Source organism: Anas platyrhynchos, chromosome 1 (genome assembly GCF_047663525.1).
Source record: "Anas platyrhynchos isolate ZD024472 breed Pekin duck chromosome 1, IASCAAS_PekinDuck_T2T, whole genome shotgun sequence".
NCBI classification, from domain to species: Eukaryota; Metazoa; Chordata; class Aves; order Anseriformes; family Anatidae; genus Anas; species Anas platyrhynchos.
Window position 1 is genome coordinate 31,392,263 of NC_092587.1, and position 20,676 is coordinate 31,412,938.

The following is a 20,676-nucleotide window of genomic DNA, read 5'->3' on the forward strand; positions in this document are numbered from 1 at the left end:
TTTACTATTTACTATTTTAAATCGCAGGTGTCTGCATTAATTCCAGTAACAACATTCTGCCCTAAAGTGCAGAAATGCTTAAAACACTGATAAACTTATTTTAATGTGAAATAGCTCCTGCTCTCCACCTGAGTTCAAGGCAACTCAATTACATGCTCGGCCCCCTTGCCTTCTAGAACCACCTCACCTCTCCCTGCCTTGCTGTAGGTGAACATGAGGAACGCTTTTTGGGAAAGGAGGGGAGTAATAAGAAAGAAATCCACATCCACAGGAGTTGCATGTTTGTTGTACTGATATATTCCAGGCTTGTGTGATTTTTACATTTATATAGTTTACATTTTGCTTGACCCATAAATAACACTTGCAAGATTAAGAGGGCCATAGGTTAGAGAGTATTTACATAGCCCCACCATGCATACAGAGCTTTCAATACCTAGTAGACAAAATTAAGCTGTTTTGCACTAAACATTTTTCAATATTTTTAAACCCCCTGACTAAAATACAAGCAATATTTCATCCATAATGCTGCTGTTCAACCCCTAACAAATCTAGTTTGGTATTGTAACAAACTTCTTCAAATTCAGGGATATAAAAATATTCAGCTTTTAAAATTTTAACTGTACAATATGTACATTAGTATTTGCACTGTTAAATTATGAATACATTTAAGCCTATGAAATACTACGTTATAAATATCATTTTTTTTGATTTAGAATTGCAACTAATACATTTTAAAACCTGGATAATACATTTGAAAAGACACAATTCTGGAGCCTAATCCTTTAAGCCCTTACGAAAGTATTTGTTATGTAAGTAGATTCATTGACTTAAATGGGGTTACGTGCCTGAGCAAAGGATTCCAGCATTTGTACCTTTCTCTTTCAATGCAGCGGAGTGGAGGAAATGACATAAAAACCATCACTACTCATTGTACTCACTGGCAGTCAGGTCCAATTCCAAAAGCTGCATTAATACCTTCCTTTAAACAGGCACAAAATAAAAAAGCTTACACAGGATGGAGTTCTTTCAAAAAAAATATAAAAAAAATAAAAGGAAAAACTTGGAAGTTAAATGTGTAAACCATTTAGTGCTGCTTTAGGATATATCAAGGCCTCAAGCATTTCAGCTCCCACATTCTGATTTTTGCCTTCTTACTAGTGGACTCTTTGGAAAAGCAGCATTTTCCCAAATTTAAAAAAAAAAAAAAAGTTCCAGTTTTTGTAGGGAAACTTCAAGGAAGGAAGAATCAGTTTTGTCAGTGAAGAAAGGACACAATATAGAGTCACCTTTTCATTGGAGAGAAGAGGAAAGAGTTGAGGCTCACCTTCTGTGGGTACAGCTACAGTACAAGACTGACAGGTTTATTTATTGATCTTCGTTGACTCCCCTCTCTCAGATAACTGAACACAGGTGAATTGAGAGCATGAAATAAATGTCTACAAAAAGTCTGTATCAAGAACTGCAATAACAGTATTTTGACAGCTCAAACATGTAAACCTAGCAATATCTGAACAGGTCATCATTTGGCATAGTGACATTTCTGAATGTTATTTTTACAATGTAAACTCGGGTAGAGTTATCATTTACACTGGCAAAGCGTTAAGAACCTCAGCAACTTGCCTAAGTACAATTATTAATATAAAAGGACGTGGTTCCAACTGTAGCTAGAGAGTTGACTGGTCTTCCCAACCATTAAAACAAATTAAGAAATGATGCAGTTTTTCCCTTTGTGCCCCCTCTTCTTCTTTGATTTGGTTGTCCTTTGTCCAAACTGAGAACTAGATAACGCAGTAGTTTGACCAGAAAGGTCGTCTGTATAGTATGGGTATCTCAGCGAGCGCGGCTGTGGAATTGGCTGTCCCAGGAAATACCCTTCCTCTTCAGAATCAGATGATGAGGATGAAGTCGAACACCAGGAGTCATCTTCATCACCATATAATCCAAAAAATTTATCAACCACCTGATTCCGCAGTGCATAATCAGAACTCGTATGGGCGTACTGGCCGTACAGCTCCGCGTTTTGAATATATGCCCGAAACTCACGCGAGCTTTTGTTCTGAATAAATTTTTCATGATCCTGAGGAGAGTAATAACGAAATCTCTCTTTTGGAGAGCATCTTCTTTCTGTGGCCAAATTAAGTGCGTTATCTGAACGAGATTTCCTACTTCTTCGGCGATGGTGAGAAGGCCGACTTCCGCGCTCTTCGAAGTGGTAAACACGCCTACGAGTCCTTTCACTCATTGGAGGCTGTCGAATTTCAACATTCTCGTAACTGCCATTATCAATAACATCATCTGAAAACTTCACTTGCTGTGGTCTAGACTGGGATTTAGATCTTCTCAGTACAGGCATGTGCACTGGCTTCTCCTCTGGTAACGCTTTTTCCTGGCACAACTCTGAGCTCAGACTCTTCAAGGACTCTGTGCTCCGGTGGAGCATGGAAGAATTCAGAGTTCCCATGTTGCTCATCTTCTCACAGTCCTCTACCTCCAGTTCTTGGAAAGTTTGCAAAGAGTAGAGAGATGTCCGTGGCTTGCCTTCTCCATCCATTGAAGCCCCTGGGGTGGGAGTTGAGAAAGGATGAAAAGGAGAATTAGAAGTGCCTTGAAGAGAGAGAGAGGTAATGCAATGAAACGTTAAAAACATTTGTTTTCATGAAAGCAGACCTTAAAGTGTTAGGCACTGGGCACAAACTGGAGTGCAGGAGGCTCCCCATGAGCACCAGGCAGCACTGCTGTGCTGGGCGGGTGCCTGAGCACTGGCACAGGCTGCCCAGAGAGCTGTGGGGTCTCCTCCTTGGGGATCTTCCAAAGCCACTTGGACATGGCCCTGGGCAGCCTGCTCTGAGTGTCCCTGCTTGGGCAGGGGCTGGGGCAGGTGGGCTCCTGAGGGCCTGCCAGCCTCAGCCGCTCCAATTCTGCTCTTTGGAACTATTACCAAAAGGACTAGCTTCACATCACAATAAGCTTTGTTGTTTTACTTCAAACGTTTAAACTTTTTACATTCTCAGTATCCTAATGTTAGCTAGTTCTTAATTAATTTAAAATATTTAAACAGCTAAAACACACATGAAGCTAAGCCACTAAGAAAAGAATTACTTTAAATTACTCTACGATCCATGCTTGCCATTTTTAAAGCTAAAATATTCTGTGCTTCTCATATTGCTAAGTTCAGTATTCCAGCTGTTGCTACAGGAAACCTAGGATCACTTCCTCTCAAAGAAGGATCTTTACTCATAAAATGTCAACAGTAAGCTGGCCTGGTTTACTTCAGGTTTGTGTCAAATGACCGTTCATTCCCAGAACAAGGGCTTCATCTGCCCTATGACCCTCCCAGGTGCAGTACCTCTGGTTCCTCCTCCTTCCATACCCCCTGAACCAAGCTCCCCTCATCAGTTCCTGCTTTACTGCATGGGCAGTGCAGCATGTGGCTGCTTCTGAGCTATGCAAGGAGCTAGAATATTTGGTGCTAGAATGAAAGAAATGGAGAAGAAGATAGGACAACTTTTAAAATGTGTCTCTCTTAGCTAATTCTCTGCTTTTTTTTTTTCCATGGTAGGGAATAGGAATGGGAGGTTAACACACAACGCAGATGCACTTGCATATCTGACTTTTATCCTTTTGGCTAATTTCAATCACGTTTGACAAGGAGGTTCACAGAAGTGGATTATCAGTTTCTCTTTAGTCAACAGAGAAAGATAATCTCATAAACCTCATTTCCTAAGGCTAAGAAGGTTGCCATCCTCTCAGATTTTCTACATATTTTTACAAGTGAATCAGGAAACCATCTACAATGTTTTGCGGATTATCTTCAATACGATCCTAGTATAGAATGCAACTTCTTGTACTTACGGTACAGAATTTGCTTGAGGTTGTGGTTTGTATATAACAAATGAATAGTTCAAGAACATTCTTACTCAGTTTGATATCATGTTTTGTTGTGTTTTTTGTTGTTATTGTTGTTACAAGCAAAGAAAAGAATTCAAAAGGAAAAGAATTTAAATAGCATACGTGTATCTCATGGAAGAATTATGTGCTTGATAAAAGCGTATCAAACATATAATGCATCTCCTGCTGTGAAAGCTTTTTAAAAGAATCACAAATATGACCAGTCTTAGTTCAAAGTACTACAACATCCATGCTTTGGTTGACCTCTGCATCAAAGCCATGCAATTCCCCCCCGTTACCTGTTATGTTGGACAAAGCCAAAGAATCCATCGAGTCTCGAACGCTTTGTTCTTGCTGTTTCAGATCAGACAAACATTCCAGTGACCCTCCGTACCACGGTGTTTGGTCATGTTTGTATCCCGACGCCCCATGCTCCATGTCTAGCTCCTGGATCTTCCTGCTGCTGGCAGGGCCCGGATGGCTGCCATACGCGGAGTCACCCAGGCCGTCCTGGGACTGGGCCCAGTACATGTCTGATTGATACTTCTTACTTGCTAGGCTTGGGTTATTTTTTTTCAAGTCCAACTTGCTCTTGACAATGCTGTCAGAAATCCAGTGGTCGCTTGATCTAATGTCTACCTCAGCAGGTTGCTGGAAGAGGCTTTTATCACCAAACTTCAGAAGGAGCTGAGTCATGTAATCTTCGTGTTCAGCCCATTCTTCAGGGTCCTCGGGCATTTCTTGCTCCACTCTTCCTTTCCAGAAGTCTTCATTAACAAAGCTGGCCTCTTCCCTTGAAAGGCTTAAGTCATCCAGCTTGCGAGAAAGAGTATCATCGGCGTTGCCTGACAGACCAGGAAACTTGTAATTGAGGGCTGGCGACAGGAGGAGAGACTGGCGGCACTGGTCAGCCGAGCGGCTGCTCTTGCCCATGCGAATGCTCCTCCTGGAGTCTCTCGATCGAGCAGACTGAAATGCAGAGTCAGAAGAGTCGGAGGCGTGAACGTCCTCACCCAAGCTGCAGGTTTTTGAGCAGTAGATCTGCCCTTGCTTCGGGAGGAAAGGGCAGCCAAGCAAAGAGGTCTTGCACTGAGCACAAGAAAAGCAAGTCTCCGTAGCATGCCAGTGCTGTCCATCGTAGGTCATCTGGGCATGGTCAACACCTGGAAAGGGAGAACAAACAATGCTTTGGGTTCTCTCAAAAACTACTTGCAGACTTCACACTTCTGGAATGTGATTTTTTTTTTCCATAAATTGGCTTTCCCTTAATTTGTAAGTTATAAAGGACATACTTACCAATGTGCTCCCCGCAGGTCTCACAGTATTCTGCGTAAAGCGATTCGAAACAGTTACAGCAGAAGGGTCGCCCGTCCTTCATGATGTACCTCTGGCCTCCCAGGATCGTCTCACACTCGAGGCAACAGAAGTGTTTCATGTGCCAGTGGCGACCCTCAGCTTCTGTGCACTCATCGGCAAAAATGATCTTTTCAGAGAGAAAAGTGAACTCTTAGTTAAGTGGACAAAACATCCCCTCAGGACTCAGAACAAACAAAATACCCTATTTGTGGAGTTAACATGCTTATTTATTTTTTGTTTAGCTGGCTTTTGAGTACAAAGCTAAAATGACAATTGCCTATAACAACCGTGGCATTCTGATATTTTCTTAAACAGCAAAAAAAGAAGAAAAAAATACTTTTTAAAGAAAAAAAAAAAGAAGGTAAGAACTCAACAAAGAAGCTGATGTTACAATATTTTGGAATATTTGTACAGATTCTTGTTTTAATTTAATCTACAAGATTCAATTCTAAATACAAACAGGTACCTGTTTTCTAAATTCAATCACACTGCTTGTTGTATTGCTGTTCTGACAAGAAATGGCACACCCCTCCACTTTCAAACACATCTATGCAGGACAGTCCTTACTGCTTGAAGGAATGCATCTGCCTTCAGTAATTGCCCAGGCAAGCGATGCAGTTTGTTAGCTGAACAATGACGGGTGGTGGTTTGGCTGTAAAATGTAAATTTTACCTCATCACAGGCTGAACATCGAGGCTTCAGAAGTTCAGCGTGGTGTCTGCCGCAGTGAATTTTTCCATCTTGGTAGAAGTAGATAAGGTCAACGAGAAGCTCATTACACGTGAAGCATACAAAACACGATGGATGCCAGCACACACCAGGGCCAGCTCTCGAGGCGAAAACTGCAACTTCGCCGCCGTTTACTTTAGTACCACACTAGGAACAAGAAGAGAAAGAGAACATACTTCATATCACAGACCGCTAGCTTCTGACATTTACACAAAATTAAAACACCAAACCCAACATGAAGGTTTTATTCCAAAATTTGACATGAAGGGAAAAAATATATTTTCAAATTTGGGCTAGACAATTCTGTGCATCAACAAAACTTGTGTGAATAGAAGTTTATTATAATGTTTCGAAAGGCATGCCTGATTTTCACTTGTCATTATTTTAATATGAGTTAGTACGGGTCAACAATAGTAGCAAATATGTCAAAGATTCAGTTCATTGCTAGTATCAAAGGTTGTTTTCCTTAAGCAAGTGCTACCTTCTTTCTATTCATATGCAGTTTCACAAATACCCTATTTATATATATGTATGCTCAGGCGTAGACAGAAATAATCCTACATTTAATATTGAGATATTACTGAGACCGCCGCTTGGCTCGGGGCACCAGTGGCGTTACCTGTTCACAGACAGCATGCATCACTGCTCTCGAGAGGAGTTTAATAGTGCCTCGGCCGAGCGCCTCCTTTTTGCGCTGGGAACTGAACATCTGCAGCTCCTTCTTTTCTTCTTCGCTTAAAGACTGGCAGTATCGCACCTTCCAGTGAAAACACAGAAGAACTTTCTTTAGGTACTGAGCTTTAAAAATAACATTGCAATGAGCAAGCACATAATATGCAAGAAATTTTTCAGGCATGCTGGCAATCATCATTAAACTTCTCTAGCTAGTCTTCTCTACAGCTTTAGTATTTAGTTAATATGGCACAATACAAGCCTAGTATAGAGAGATTTTGCAAACTAAAACGTTGTCCAGGCAAGGAATAACATTTTTAAAAGGCAATTCCATAATAATGGAATGAACCTAAATCAGGTTCATCCATAACACTGTCCTTTAGATTTATGGTAAAGTGCCTGCACTAAATATTGCAGTACACAAGATCTTAAGCATTGACACCCCCGCCTCCTTTTCTTACAAAGAGTTTGTTTGTTATTTCCACTTCTACTCCAAATTACACTGCATATCTGAGATGCAAACCTTTTACTATCACAAAGCATCCTTTTTGTGTGCTACAATGAAATCCCAGGAATTTGTAGGCTCCTGGTAATTGGTGGGTGGCTGCAAACACTATAAAACCGACTTGTGTTAAGTTTATTGCAGTGACACCAACCTTCCTGACAAGAAAAGGCAGTGTCCTTCCAGACAGCTCTTATCTGCACAGCAGCGAAACGCAGAGCTAGACAATGGGTTCAGTGTACGCGCCGGGCTAGTGCACAGGTCAGATGCCAGCACAAGCCGTGTTTTAGGCTTGTAACAAACACACAGGAAGGTAATTCATACAGAGGAGGTGAGAGAGACCTACGTCCTGACCGTGCACCCCCAGGCTCCCCGGTTACCTCGTTATCATGGGGTGGCAGCTGATAGAGGAGCTGTTTAATTCTGTGCTTCTCTCCGGGGCTGTTCACGTAAGGGACCTTTTCCTCTGGCAGGCAGGCAAAATACAGCTGTACCTGCACGGGAGCAACGTGAAGTCAGACCAGGAGACACACATCACCCGAGCACCGCATGCGACCTTCGGCTACTGTTTTATCTCAAGTCCCACTTACAAAGGAAGGAGGCTATGCTACATTAGACCTGTGACAGGATTTGTGCTGAAAATACGAGGCCCAGATGAACCAACTCAGCAAACCTGGCTCGTCTCTGATAAAACTAGCACCAAGCTGCTGAATTGCTTTTCTGGAATGCAATTTGCAGTGACAATTAGGGGGTATCGTAAATTATGCACATTTAATGTTCTCATTATTCCCACCCCCTTCAGGGCTGGTCAACAGCCCAGCTGAAATTCCAAGTTTCCCTCTACAATTTACCACACAAGGCACGACGCTTTCCAGAAAACAGGCGCTGTGTAAACAAATTTAATTTGCTCTGTGCATTTTACACATTGTTGAGACAAAAGCTGTTTTGTAGCCTCCCGCTGATCAGGTTCACCCAGAGCATCAGCTTTCATTGCTTCCATGTGGCCTTTGGTAAGAAGGTGGAAACATCCTTCCCGTGGGAGAAGGCTGGATCCAGGCACATTTCAGTTGGATGCAAATGAACTATGAAATTTTCATGGGCTGCGTGTTTTTGATAAAGAAATCAATATTGGGTGTACACACCTATCAATCTTCACTCTTTTTTTTTTTTCCCCCCCAGAAGCAAATTATGACAGGAAAACTGTAATGAATGCTATGACAAAGCCCGGTGGCAAAAAATATTTTTGTGGAACAGCTTCAGATTTATTGTTTTTCCTATGCAGTTTCCAGCTTGTCACGAGGCCTGGGGCTGTAAATAAGAGCCGACTATTGGCAAAAAATATTACTTGCCATCCAGATTTAAATAATGCTTAGGTCAACAGCTTATTACTGTGCGAGACAGATGAAAAAGAGGCAGCAATCAGTCAGGAAGCAATCAAAATTATATAGGAAAGGTTGTATGAAACATTATTTGGCTTTCATTTAACCAAAATTTAAACATCAGAAGTCCTCTTAGTACTGATTGCGCTTCAAGAAGCTGCAGGAAAAGTTAACGACACGCAGTACAAAGTTAAGCCTGAAAGACACTTTATGCCCTTCTCCCAGTTTATTGCCCTGTTCTCAAATTAAGTCATTCTTCTTCGAAAAAAGAAATCTTTAATGAGTTTGAGCTAGCTTGATTATGGGGATATTTTATGGAATTTACTTAATTGTTCTGACAGAACATTAGCTTGCTGGTTGCCTTAAGGTCTGATTCATCGGGATTCATATATATGCTTAAGCAAGCAATAAAAAGAATTTCCCTAAAAATAGCCCGTTATTTGCCGTTCCTGCTGACATGACTTTATTCACAACTATGAAAAATCTCCGCACAGCAAGAAGGACGCATCTTTTGCACCTCCATAACTATGGACTGCAATAACTTGCCAGCTGGCCAAGAGCAGCTCTGCCTCCTCTAGGAAGTCTTCTAGTGCTAGGAAGTCTCTGCCCCTTCAGCACGGACACCCCAGTTCTGGGTGTTGGGGAATGCACAGCTTTGGTACAGTTATAACAACATCAAGTATACAAATATGTCTAGAGGTTCGATTTGGTTTCCTAGAGCAGCTCTCTCAGCAGCAATTTCACTTATTTCCACTGCATTGTGATGTAGTGGATAAAGAAGCAAAGGGAGAGGGGGAGGAACAGCCCAACCAGCCCACGGTGCTGGCTGCAGGGAAGGCACAGGAGAAGCTGGTATGAACAAATGGCAGGCACACCGCCACTTAAACAAGCGTTAAGCACATTAGTAATTGTCACAGTGACAGAATGCCTTCATTATGTATGCTGCAGCAGCGTTCCTGATGTCAAATGCCCAATTATTTAAAGAGATGGTCACTGCTTAACTGCGCCTGTACAAACAGCACCGTGCCACGAGCTTCAATTAAACCTAACAGCTTGCTTCAGAGAGAAAGCAAAATTCTCTGCTACTTTTAGACTCGGCAATACATACCTCTGTGGCATGTATTTATTGAAAAATCTTGGGGAATATAAACTCCTCAATGCTGAGGATATTAAGTTCCCTTGGGGCAGCCTGATTGGAATGGGAAACAAAACGAGGTGAAGGGTTCTAGGTGAATTTGAGTTTTATATTACAAGGTTTCAGTAAGGCTTGCTATTGCTCCCTTAGACAGTCTGTATGGGGCTTATTTTAATAATGCAGAACCACAGGCAGTACCTGCTCTGGTCTAAGGCCTGGGGGGACCCAGGCATATTCTTCCAAGGCACAGCCAGAGTCATCATCAGACGTTGAGCTTCGCTGACACCCAAAAACGAGGTTGTTAGCTTTGGGCTCCATCTCCAAGGGCATAAGTGAGAAGTGTTAAATATTTCAGCTGCAGCTCATCAAGCAATTGATCTGGAAGAAAAGATTAACAGAGCTTTAATAAACTTCAACACGCAACAACTAATTATCAGCGCAAATGATCTTACAACAGTTTAGAATTCCTTCTGCTGGCCAGAACACAGATTATCGGAGCATCATTACAACTTGCTACAAGCAATTCAGAAGTATTCCAATGAGCTCTCAAAAACACACAAAAACCACCACACACCTACCCAAGAAAAAGCAAACTAGACACCCATCACCATGCCTGGCAGCCGATACCTGTTTCAGCATTAACACTCACCTTCTTACATTTCTGCTCATCTGACATTACAGATTATACGTACACATAAATAGGAAAGACTCATGGAGTAAACGCTCATAAAACAAATGAGATGAGCTCTATCTGAAGTCACTACTAATCTAGTAGCACAGAAGACACGAAAACTGCTCGTCAAAAACTAAAGAAATCCGTGGGGAAAGACAGCTGTGCAAGTAGCATCCTGTTTTTAACAAGGTAGGCATAAAGCAATGAATGTCTGCTAGATTCCTCCGAGATCCTCGTTTTAGCTGTATCAGAGCGGAAGGGTGTTGGTCCAGTTAAATATCTGAAATCCAATTATGCCAGATTAGGCTCTGTAAAATGCATCATGATTGTTCTGTTAATTTAAAACCCTACAGGGAGATGCTTCTGTTGATTCATGAAGCCTACAAAGCTTAATATCAGTGGGATCATTTTGAGTCACAACTGGCAAAGGCGGCTCTCACCAACATCCGCAGCTTTCTGCAGTAAAACGCTTATTAAGATAAATATCTTACATTAATTCAAACAAGAGTTCTTAGGAAATTCGGATTGGGAGTTTCAGTGAAATACCGACTGCCAAAACCAGAGAGGATGTGCTCTGCCAGGACAGACATCCTGAACACCTGAGCGTGGAAACAAGCTTGCCTTCACGCTATGCTATGCGTGCGCTGCACCTTCCCCGTTTCAGGCAGTTTTCTCCACCCATCCTCCAAATTGGGATGCAGTTGTGGCAGCACCAGACCCGAGCTGCTGGGCAGCTGCAGAAAACCCTCATCCCCTCCACAAATAACCTTGCTGCTGGGTCTAAAGGGGAGAGCAACCTAGCAGCTCCAGGCAGGTCCCATGCCATCTCTGTTTCCTTCGGTGGAAGAAAAATACCAGAGTGGGTACCCAGGCATCCTGCTCCCTGCACACCGGGGGCTTCTCCTCTTTTACACGAGGCCCCAGCAAGTGCCACGCGGGGTAACTGGTGCCTCATGCAGACCCAAACTTGCTCAGTAGAAAGCAGCCACATGCACGTGAAGTTACAAGCTTGGAGAAATGATGGTACTCGGTATTACACATTCTATCTGCTCCCAGTTTCAGTATGTCTGTAGGTTCCCACACCCAATAAAACGAGGTGGGATTACCTAATTAACTACTCCACTGGGCCAGCGCTCAAAAAAATGTAACTTGTTACCTTCGCTCCAAAACTTTTGGTTTGAAGATGTATGTGCTATTGTTGGTGTGCTGCTAGGATGCCAACATGCTATGATTACACTGCGTAGCTGCACTCTAATACAACATTTACCTGATATTTTATGGGGCACACAAACCCGCCCTTTAGGAACAGGCTACCTCTTACAGAGCTTGTCAGATGTCAGGTAAATTTCGGAAACCTTAGTGTAGGTGAACAACTGAAGATTCACAGAACATCTTGTAGCTTGGCATCACCACACGTTACAATCCCTGCCAAGGACGGCGAGTGAAACCAACCCCCTACACTTGTTATTCTGCATATTAACAGCACCACAGACAGGTAGATCGCGCTCCCACTAACACCTTTGGCTTTACCCTAGGAGACCTTTCCCTCATTTTGCTCTTCTGCTGCTCAGAAGCTGACCTTTCAACGCAGTCGTTTCAAAGAGGTGCCAATCACTCATGGCTGGTTAGTGAGCTGAAGCCAAAGCCCTGGGTATGAATATCCATTGTCAGTGACGTGACAGTGTTAGTGGATCAGTCACATTAAAGGATTTGCATTGCCTTATTCACTAGTACAAAAGTGACAGGAAGTCCTGGATTGTCTACTGAGAAAGCAACGTATGAGCTGAATCAAAAAACAACCCCCTAAAGGCTCAATCCTGTATATTTGAAGTGCAGGCAGACATCCTGCTGCACACCAGACCCCCTTCCTTCACAAATAACGGGGCAGTCAGCGGTGCACAACCGCTCCCCCAGCCCATGTCCTTCAGGGCCTGAAGTCAGCCGTCAGTATGCTCGTTGTTACTCTTCCTGGAAAGCTGGGGTGCAGAGGGACAGGGCAATACTGCCATACAGCTAAGGAATTACTGACAGCAAAAAGTGACAGTGCTGACTGCTGCAGAAGGACGGCGATGCCAGGGTCAGCATCTGGTGTCCCACATCATCTATACCCAAGTAGTGTTGAAGAATAAAATCCTTCATCATGATGGGCACGGCTGAGAAGTCCTAGCAGCAGATGCACTGCCTCGCAATTTCCCCGCTGAGGTGCTAGATGGCCAGTGCACGATCACGTGCTGCTAACAAGTCTGAGCTGATGCTCCCAATTCCTGCGGCTTTGTGTCATGGGAACCTTGCTGATCCAGCAGCCACTTTTCAAGCACCGACTCCTGCCTGAAAACCCACGAATCAAAGGAGTCACCAGACAAAACACCTCTGTCAACGTTTTAGTAGGCCGGGTGACCTTGGCCATGCCATTGGGAGCAAACCCAAAATTAAACTCCACCAGAGAGACACTGAGCCTCGCCAGCCCTCAGGTGCACCCCGGCCTGTTCACACCACAGCAAACGCTCAGCATCGCGTCCGTAACAAGGTCGAAAGTCGCTCTCTGTGAGATCGAAGATCGACTCTGCTGGCTTAATTTCTCCAGCTGACAAGGAAAAACAAAATTCAAAATAAAATCTGAAGGGATGTAGACCCGGTAACTTTCCTGAGGATTTCTGAACACGAAGGCTATGCGCTACTTCTATACGGCAAGAAGCAGTGCCGGGTGCTGCTCAGATTGCAGGCATACCAAAGGGATGTAAAGGCAGGACAGCTGCCTAATTCCAGAAGTAGATAAGAGACAGTGCAGCTTTTCCACAAAGATTGATCTGCCTGGGTCACCTTTTACCCATTCATTTTGGGCAGTGTGAGAGAGAACCACAGACCCATAGGCTCATTTTCCCTATGACACAGGGTGGGTTGACGGTACGGCTGGTAGAGAATAAGGGAAAAATATATCTGAGCTCTAACTGTGAGATGCGACTTTGCCATGGGGGTGCTCCGCCCCACACAAGGTGACTGGGAGCGTTTAAAGCCAGGTCCGTAAATCCCAGCGAGACGGGGTAACCCGAAGGACAGCACTCACTTTGGGAGAAAAACGCCACCACAGCACTGACACCAAGCCATAAACCGCCCGACACCACACCATAAACCAACACGGCCGCGCTGCAAATATTGTGGCGTTGCTGAGAGCGAGGTTTCTAAAAACGGCACGGCTTAACAGCAAGCTGTTTGCCCAACTATTTCAGCAATTACTGCTCTGGAAGTCCTCCTTCCTCTCCTGCTCGAGTGCAATTTGGTTTTGCGTTTCCAGCCTACGGGGTCCTTCCTCCCTGCCTGCCCCCCCACCGCACTCCTCCTTCAAAGCAAGGCTGTTTGAAAGGATCACGTCCTAAGGAGGATTCAGATGAACGTAAACACCAGCTGAAAAAATAAATGCTTTCTAAGGGAAGGGCAGAAAGGTGGTCTTTCTACTCGTGCCACGACATCTCCATAGCGCAGCTTGTTTTGCTTCTGTAGTCTGCGCAACGTCTCGGGGCCTCAGCTCTGCTCAAATACTGCCTCCCAAAAAGCTGCATGGGGATACCTCTGAGACCAGGGGACCCATTTCTCGCCGGGACAAGGCTGTCCTTGCCCAGGGGTCTCCATCTCTGTTACTCTCCACCACGACCCCACACCGGCCGGAGGGGGTCCGGCTGTGCCAGCCGGGGAGGGAGAGGAGGGGGGGGGCGCAGCTCCTTGCCCACCCCCTGCCGCCTCCCTGCGTCCTGCGGGGCAAATTGGTTAACGACTTTTTTTGTTAGAAGGCTTGTTACCGGGGCCGGAGGGGACGCGAGATGCATATCGCACATATCGCACATATCGCACATATCGCACCTCTCAGGGCTGGCCGGGTGACAGCCACCTGCTTGTTTCGGGGCCCCGCGCAACGCCCCCCGACGGCAGGGGGGACACACAGGGAATCCCTCCCCCCAGCTCCCTAAAACGTCCCGCACGGCCCCAGCGAGACAGGATCCCAGCCTTTTACAGCACCCCCATTGATATTTTTCTATTTTTTTTTATATAATTCCGTTTTAAGCAGCAGCCAGACTTCCACGGGCGCTCAGGTTTCACCCCGTCACCTGTTGGCTCCCGAACAACCCCCGCCTTTGTTAGGGCTCCCGGCCCTCCTTCGAGCCGGGGGCTCCCAAATTCCGCACAGCACAGCCCCGGCCCCCCCCGCTCCCCTCCGGTCACGACGGGGCTGGGGAGAGGGGCAGGCTGCGGAGGCCCCCGGGGGAGGGCTGCCTCCCCCCTCAGCGGGTCCCCAGCCCCGAGCAGCGCCGGGGGGACCCGGGGGCGAAACCCGCAGCGCTCCCAGCCCCCGACCCCCAGCACGGCCCCCCCCGGAGCATCCCCGCTCCTCACCTCGGGCTGCAGCGGGGAGCTCGGAGGAGCGGCCAGGCACAAGCTCGCTGAGGAGAGGAGGGGAGGGGAGGCGGGGGGGGCTCCTCCTTCCCCTCCTCAGCCCGCCCGCCGCCAGATACCTGTGTGCCGCCCCACTGCCCCCTCCCCCGGGGCTGCGGGCCGGGCACGGAGCGGCTCCTCCTCCCCAAAAACACCCCCTCCACCCCCCGAGCCCCCCGACCCGAGCCCCTCACCCTGCTCCGGCCCCTGGCCCCGGCTGCTGCGGGATGAGGGGGGACACACAGCGCTGCCCCCGGTGCCGGGCAGAGCTCGGTTTGTGCGGCGGGGAGGCGGCGAACATGTGTTTTTTAACGAGCCCGCTTTTGTCCGTGCCGCTGCTGGAAATAGGTTTCCCACCCCACCCTGCATTGTGTGCCCCGGGGGCTGCCCCGGCCCCTGCCCCGGCACCGCCGTGAGGGAGGCGCCCGGGGGGGAGCTGGGGGCTGATAAGAGCCGGGAAACGATTGTCCCGCCACGGAGTGTACTTAAAAAAAAAAAAAAAAAAAAAAAAAAAAGCGATCTATCAGTGCCTTTGCTATCACTGCTTTTTCTATCACCACCTTTTTAGGACATCCCAAGTGGGAAGGAGGCGTCCCAGCCCTTGTCCCGGGGCAGTGACACCCAAGCTGCTCGGGCTCTGGCGACATTTTCTGCCTGCTGGGGCTGGGGGCTCCGCGTGTGCCTCTGAGCCTTAAGCCAAAGGATGAGAGCCCCACCAGCCCCTTCCCCTTCCCCACTGCTCTTTGTTTCCCTCAGGAAGTCATTAGCAAAGGTCGTTTATTAGCGAGGTGTCCCTGGCAGCCCCCCGCCATGCCCTGCAGCTGGAGATGTGTGGCCATGGCCTGGTCGTCATGCCCAGAGCTGGGGTGGGATGGAGCGGGATTAAGGTCACCAAAAGCCCACCAGCTACAGCCGATCCCTGTGACCAATCCCAGCCTGATTGGCCACCAGGCCTTCAAACGCCGTCGTGTAGCCAAAGAGGGCTCCTCGGTGCGGAAATGGTGGCCAGAGAAGGCCCCAAGCAGCAGCCCCGCTCCTGGTGCACCCAGGAGGGACACGAGGCTGAGCACGCAGGTTGTGGCTGCCAGGGCCCTGCGGCCCCGGCCCGTGTCCCTGCGGAGGGGACACCACCACTACCATGTCACTACCACCGCCACCACCACCACTACCATGCCACCACCACTGCCACCACCAGCACCGCCACAGCCTGAGGCCTGGGGTTGCTTCCAACATCTGCATGACAGACTTCACCAGCCCCAGCACTGGCCAAATGCTCTTCACTGTCCTTGACATCTTCTTTGTGTTCCTTCTTCCTCAGGACTGAGAAGAAAACAGGTGAATGAGGTCCCACACGGGTCCAACCCCACCAAATCAAAGCCACACGCTGTGGCTCCCGCAGTGGCAAAAGCTGCTGAAACTCCACCAAACCAACCAGCTACAGCCCCTCCACACCCCATTTCCCTGCCATAAGCAGTCTCGCTGGTTGTACCACCTCGATTCTTAAATGGCTAAGTTCTTTTAAGGTCAAAGTTGGCACATCGCTTGGATGAACTAGAGATTTTGTCAGAGCGGTTGTCAGTGTTGGCTTTACAAAACCCAGACTGTTTCTACTCTGTTTGTTGGACTGAACAGCCCCCATCTGGTGGCCAGCTGAACATCTGCCAATTCCATTCATCATTAATCAAAAATGGAAGTGTCAGGAATAATGTTTACTCTTCCCTGCTAGACGACTGAATTCACCAACAGCAATTTGCATATATTGTCTTCTCCTTTTTCAGGGGTGCCTGACCTTTGCTCAGCAGTCCTCCTTAGAGCAAGGACTCACCCTGGCTGCGCAGCACGCTATGAGAAGGAGCATCTCATCTGGGACTTGTGCAGCTCAGTGGCTACAGAAAAGTTTGCAGGGTTTCCTAAACCTAAAGCCTACTGAAGCCACTTTTCTGGGCAGCCAGACTGTCCCCAGTCTTGCTGACACACTGAGACCGAAGAGCTTGAGGGCGTGCACAGATAGCTGCCTGCGCTGCTCTTTTTCCCAGGTTTTTCTGGCTCGAGCACAAAAACTACTAAATTGTTCTGGGCAATGCATTTAAAGATTATCAGGCAAAACCAACTATTGTGATCTTCTAGCCTGAAATCACCTACAATGTGGTCATAAGATTTTCTTAAAATTACTGTCTGTATGAAAGAAAAGTTTGATTTTGATTTAAAAGTACCAGTACAGAAAACCCCAGTACAACTCCTGTTAAATCCACTGCAGCCCTTTGCTAAATTGTTTCAAGTAGTCAATCACTTTCAACTTGGTTTGGGGTGGTTTTGTTTTGTGTTTTCTAATCCGATATTGCTGCATTTCAGTGCTCAAGCACTGGATCGTAATTGTACCCTTGAATGTTAGGCTAAGAATCAACTATCGTAACTCCCCCTGGGCATTTGCAAATTGTGCAAGTCATTTCTTGGCTATCTCTTTTGATTCAGGCTCTTTCCACAGAACAAATGCGTTGCTATGACTTTTTATTTTTACACAACAAATATAGCAGCATACATACTTTTCATCCCAAGCATAAACTATGCTACAGAAGTTACCTAAAAAAATAAAAGAAGAAGAAAAAAAAAGAGAGAGATGATCACAAACCTCCCTGCCCTTTAAGGCACGTTCCACATTCCTGGATCCAGCTGGGTAGAGCTAATTCTTTAAACAACCGGATAGTTGAGGGGATCTGTAATGGATATGGAACCTTTTGCCCCAAGGTCTTCGCACAAATTTAGTCTGGGTAACAACTTTCTTTTACTACTGACCAGGCCACGCGTGTTCTCTGGCCTGTATGAAATTTGCTCAGAGTATCAGTGGGGTTTCACAGTTTGCAATTACCCACATCACAGAACATCCCTTGAGATAACACCAGTAATTGCTACCTTTGTTGGCAGTCACAGAAGAGAGACCAAGGAGCAGGGAATGAATTAACCTCTTGTGCTTTAGAGGCAGTTTCTCTGGGTAGGACGGTGGCATTAACACCCACCTGATTACTTCTATGAATAAACAGAGGAGTTCACCCACTATATCATCACCCTTTAATGATCACCACCTTCACTCCAAGACTTCTAATTAAGCATCACCTCATCTGTCCATTAAAAAAAAAAAAAAGTGAGTCAGCTATGAAAGGTGAAAGTATGCAGTAAGGTGAATGGAAGCTAGAATAAAACAAAACAAACAAAAAAAAAAGAAAGAAATCTGTCAGTAATAATTATTTCAGAGAACTCAATGAGAAAACTATTCAAAATAAACCAGGACCAGGTTTCATGTTTTGAAACAAAACAAGCCAAGAAGGATTTTGCATATTTCTGACAGCATGGGAAGAGTCCACAGAACAGGAATTACAACTGCTCTCCAAAGGTTTGTTCACAAATCAAAGCCCAGGCCTGGTGCGCTCCTGTACATACGTACCCTCAAGGAAGTTTAGGAAAGGTGCCCAGAGCATGTATGACCATGACTTCAGGCTGCAGCACCGGGAGCTCTATGGCACTCAGATGCTTTCCACCTACAGTGGCCCCAGGTCTATACCCTGAGGGAGCAAAGAGGTCAGGGTGAGGGATGCAGTCCCATGGCAGTCTAAGCTGCCCTAGGCAAAACCCCAGCCCAGTGAAAAAATGCTGGTTTGTTTCCCTGAACTAGCCAATGCTAGCACAATGAAAACATAGGTCCAACCCCTTAAAGACCACTCTACACGTCAAAAACACAAATGAAATTTAACTATGTTCACCTTGGTGTGTTCTGAAAGCCCCATGGACATCCATCGGCAGCTCCAGTCACTTAAGCACCTTGTCAAACCTGGCCTTAGGCCTCCTCCAGGTTAAGAGTGTGGAGGTACACCTTCATATGTAGGAACAGTTTGCACAATTTTACCGCTATATATAATCACCCGATGCACGGGACGCCTTTAAAGCAAAGCTGGAGCTTTGAAGGACCGTAATAAGCCTACAGAGCAGGTTCACACCTCTTTGTGTCTTCACTTGCAGCCACATGTGCAACCTCCATGTGCTCTCCATGTCCAGCCCTACTTCCTCCTGCCCGCCTCATGTGCCCTCCACAGTGGATCCAGCATGGGCTGGGGGATGTCCAACACATCAGGACCAGGAGGGGGCTGAGGAACCGCAGAGAGGCAGAGAGGCTTCTTTTTGTTCCATGTTTTTCTTTTTGATACTCCAAAGAAAGGGCACGGAGGTGGCACCGCATGAGTTCTGATGTTTCCAGGGTCTGAATCCTTGCTATTTTTTAAGTGAAATTTAAAAACACAGAGAAAACCAGCTCGGTAAAAGGCAGGTAGACATGAGATGATGTGCAGCAGAGATGGAGAGAGATGGGGATTAAACTGAAGCTCGCGAGTGAAGTGCACCAAGTGAAAAAATGAGGAAGAGGTGATTTTTGCCCTGCACAGGTTTATGGCTGAGTCGGGGCACTCACTTTCCGCTCCTCTTCGCTGCCCTCACTGTGGGCAGGCTCCTTCAAAGACAGCACTCTGACTCGATCCTCACTGACTGCACAGCTTGCAGTCACACGCCGTGTGGGCAAGCGACAGCCCGGTGGCTCTCCAGGCCTGGCCCACAGCAGCGCTGCAGCCACAGGCCGAGGGGCCTACAGGTGCCACCCTTCTGTGGTACCAGCAGGGCTATCTCGGCCTCATTAACACCCTCGGTTAATCACTGCCCGCTTCCCAGGCTGTGCGAGGCACGATGGAGAGAGTTGCAACAACTTGTGCCTGCGACGCTTTGCCTGTAGCGGAGCTGACGCAGGGTGGGATGGTTGCCTGGCTTTTTAATAACACACCAGCACAAACACCATTATGCAACGTGGAAGGCGTTGCGTAGCCAGTGCTAATGCGCTGCGTGCTTATTGAGGTATTTTTCAGCCAACTATTATGCCAAAGCCTATGCGGTTGTTGAATGATGTCACTCTTATCTGTGTCAGGTCCTGTTCTCAGGCCTTGCCGCCAAAGAGCCCATCACGATTCACCTAAATTGGGTTGGGAATCGATTTGGATTAAAAAAGGAAATGGTGTAAACTCTGCGGGGCTCTTCTACTCGAGGGCAATTCATCCCAGGAGTAGGGCATCCACGTAAAGAAACAAACCAGTATTTAAAGAAGAACTTCAGACCTTCAATGAGCACAGTTTTGGGGATGAGTAGATGCTCCAGCTGCTCGTGGCCTGCCCCATCGCTGGCTGTGCTTCTCAACAGCCTGCCCTGAAGCCAGACTTACTCTCAATCACCTGTTGTTTTCCTAAGTGAAGGCAAAGTTTGACATGGAGGTTGACTACCACTGCTGCAGCACTATATTCAGGGAAAACAAACCCCAATTTAAAGCCAAAGCTGAGGTTTGCAAAGATTTGTGGTAACCTCCAGTTGCTTAAAACTGGGGAGGGAGGGAAATCTAGCAGTCCCTGAGGCAGGCAGCCAGCAGAGTGCTATGCTGCCGTTTTCTGAAACCCATACAAAGCACCGTGCACCATAAACACATAGGACAGAACAATGATTGATTAACTATTAGTTTATTTTATTGAATGAACCTCACAGGCTGACCTCAAGGCACAGTGAAGTAAGGAGAACATAAAATATGTCTGATGGATAAGGAGATGCATGACACCTTTATTTGCTTTTGGCATAGCAGTTGCAAAGGAGAAAAAGAGACTGCCAGAGATATGGGCTGTCAAGACCGAAGGCCACTCAACTCTACTAAAAGGCATCACCAAAGGAAGATAAATGTTTCTTTTTTTTTTTTCTTCTTCCTTTTTTTTTTTTTCACAGAAAGATCAACTGGTAAACAATTATTACAGCCAAGTAAGGCTGGGAACAATCCTCTCACTTCTTGCTCAGCAAACAAAGAGCTCTGTCTCGAAGCTGGGCATGCTTCTGCCCCAGCAAAGGT

General features: G+C 46.5%; 1 protein-coding gene across 4 annotated transcripts in view; it reads right to left on the reverse strand.

Moving 5' to 3' along the window:
• Window positions 1-281: 281 nt before the first annotated feature.
• Window positions 282-20,676, reverse strand: part of PRICKLE1 (prickle planar cell polarity protein 1) — a 63,968-nt gene continuing 43,573 nt past the window's right edge. The window contains exons 1-8 of one of the 4 annotated variants that reach the window (XM_072033962.1): window positions 14,954-15,104; window positions 9,860-10,039; window positions 7,528-7,641; window positions 6,593-6,730; window positions 5,917-6,120; window positions 5,185-5,371; window positions 4,188-5,051; window positions 282-2,559 (exon numbers count right to left, since the gene is read on the reverse strand). In XM_072033962.1, the coding sequence (XP_071890063.1) occupies window positions 1,703-2,559; window positions 4,188-5,051; window positions 5,185-5,371; window positions 5,917-6,120; window positions 6,593-6,730; window positions 7,528-7,641; window positions 9,860-9,991 (2,496 nt within the window). In that variant the 5' untranslated portion in view covers window positions 9,992-10,039; window positions 14,954-15,104 and the 3' untranslated portion in view covers window positions 282-1,702. Of the gene's footprint in view, window positions 2,560-4,187; window positions 5,052-5,184; window positions 5,372-5,916; window positions 6,121-6,592; window positions 6,731-7,527; window positions 7,642-9,859; window positions 10,040-10,310; window positions 10,527-14,720; window positions 14,858-14,953; window positions 15,105-20,676 lie in introns of those variants that run through there. The other 3 variants (XM_027457011.3, XM_072033968.1, XM_072033975.1) reach the window with 3 other exon arrangements.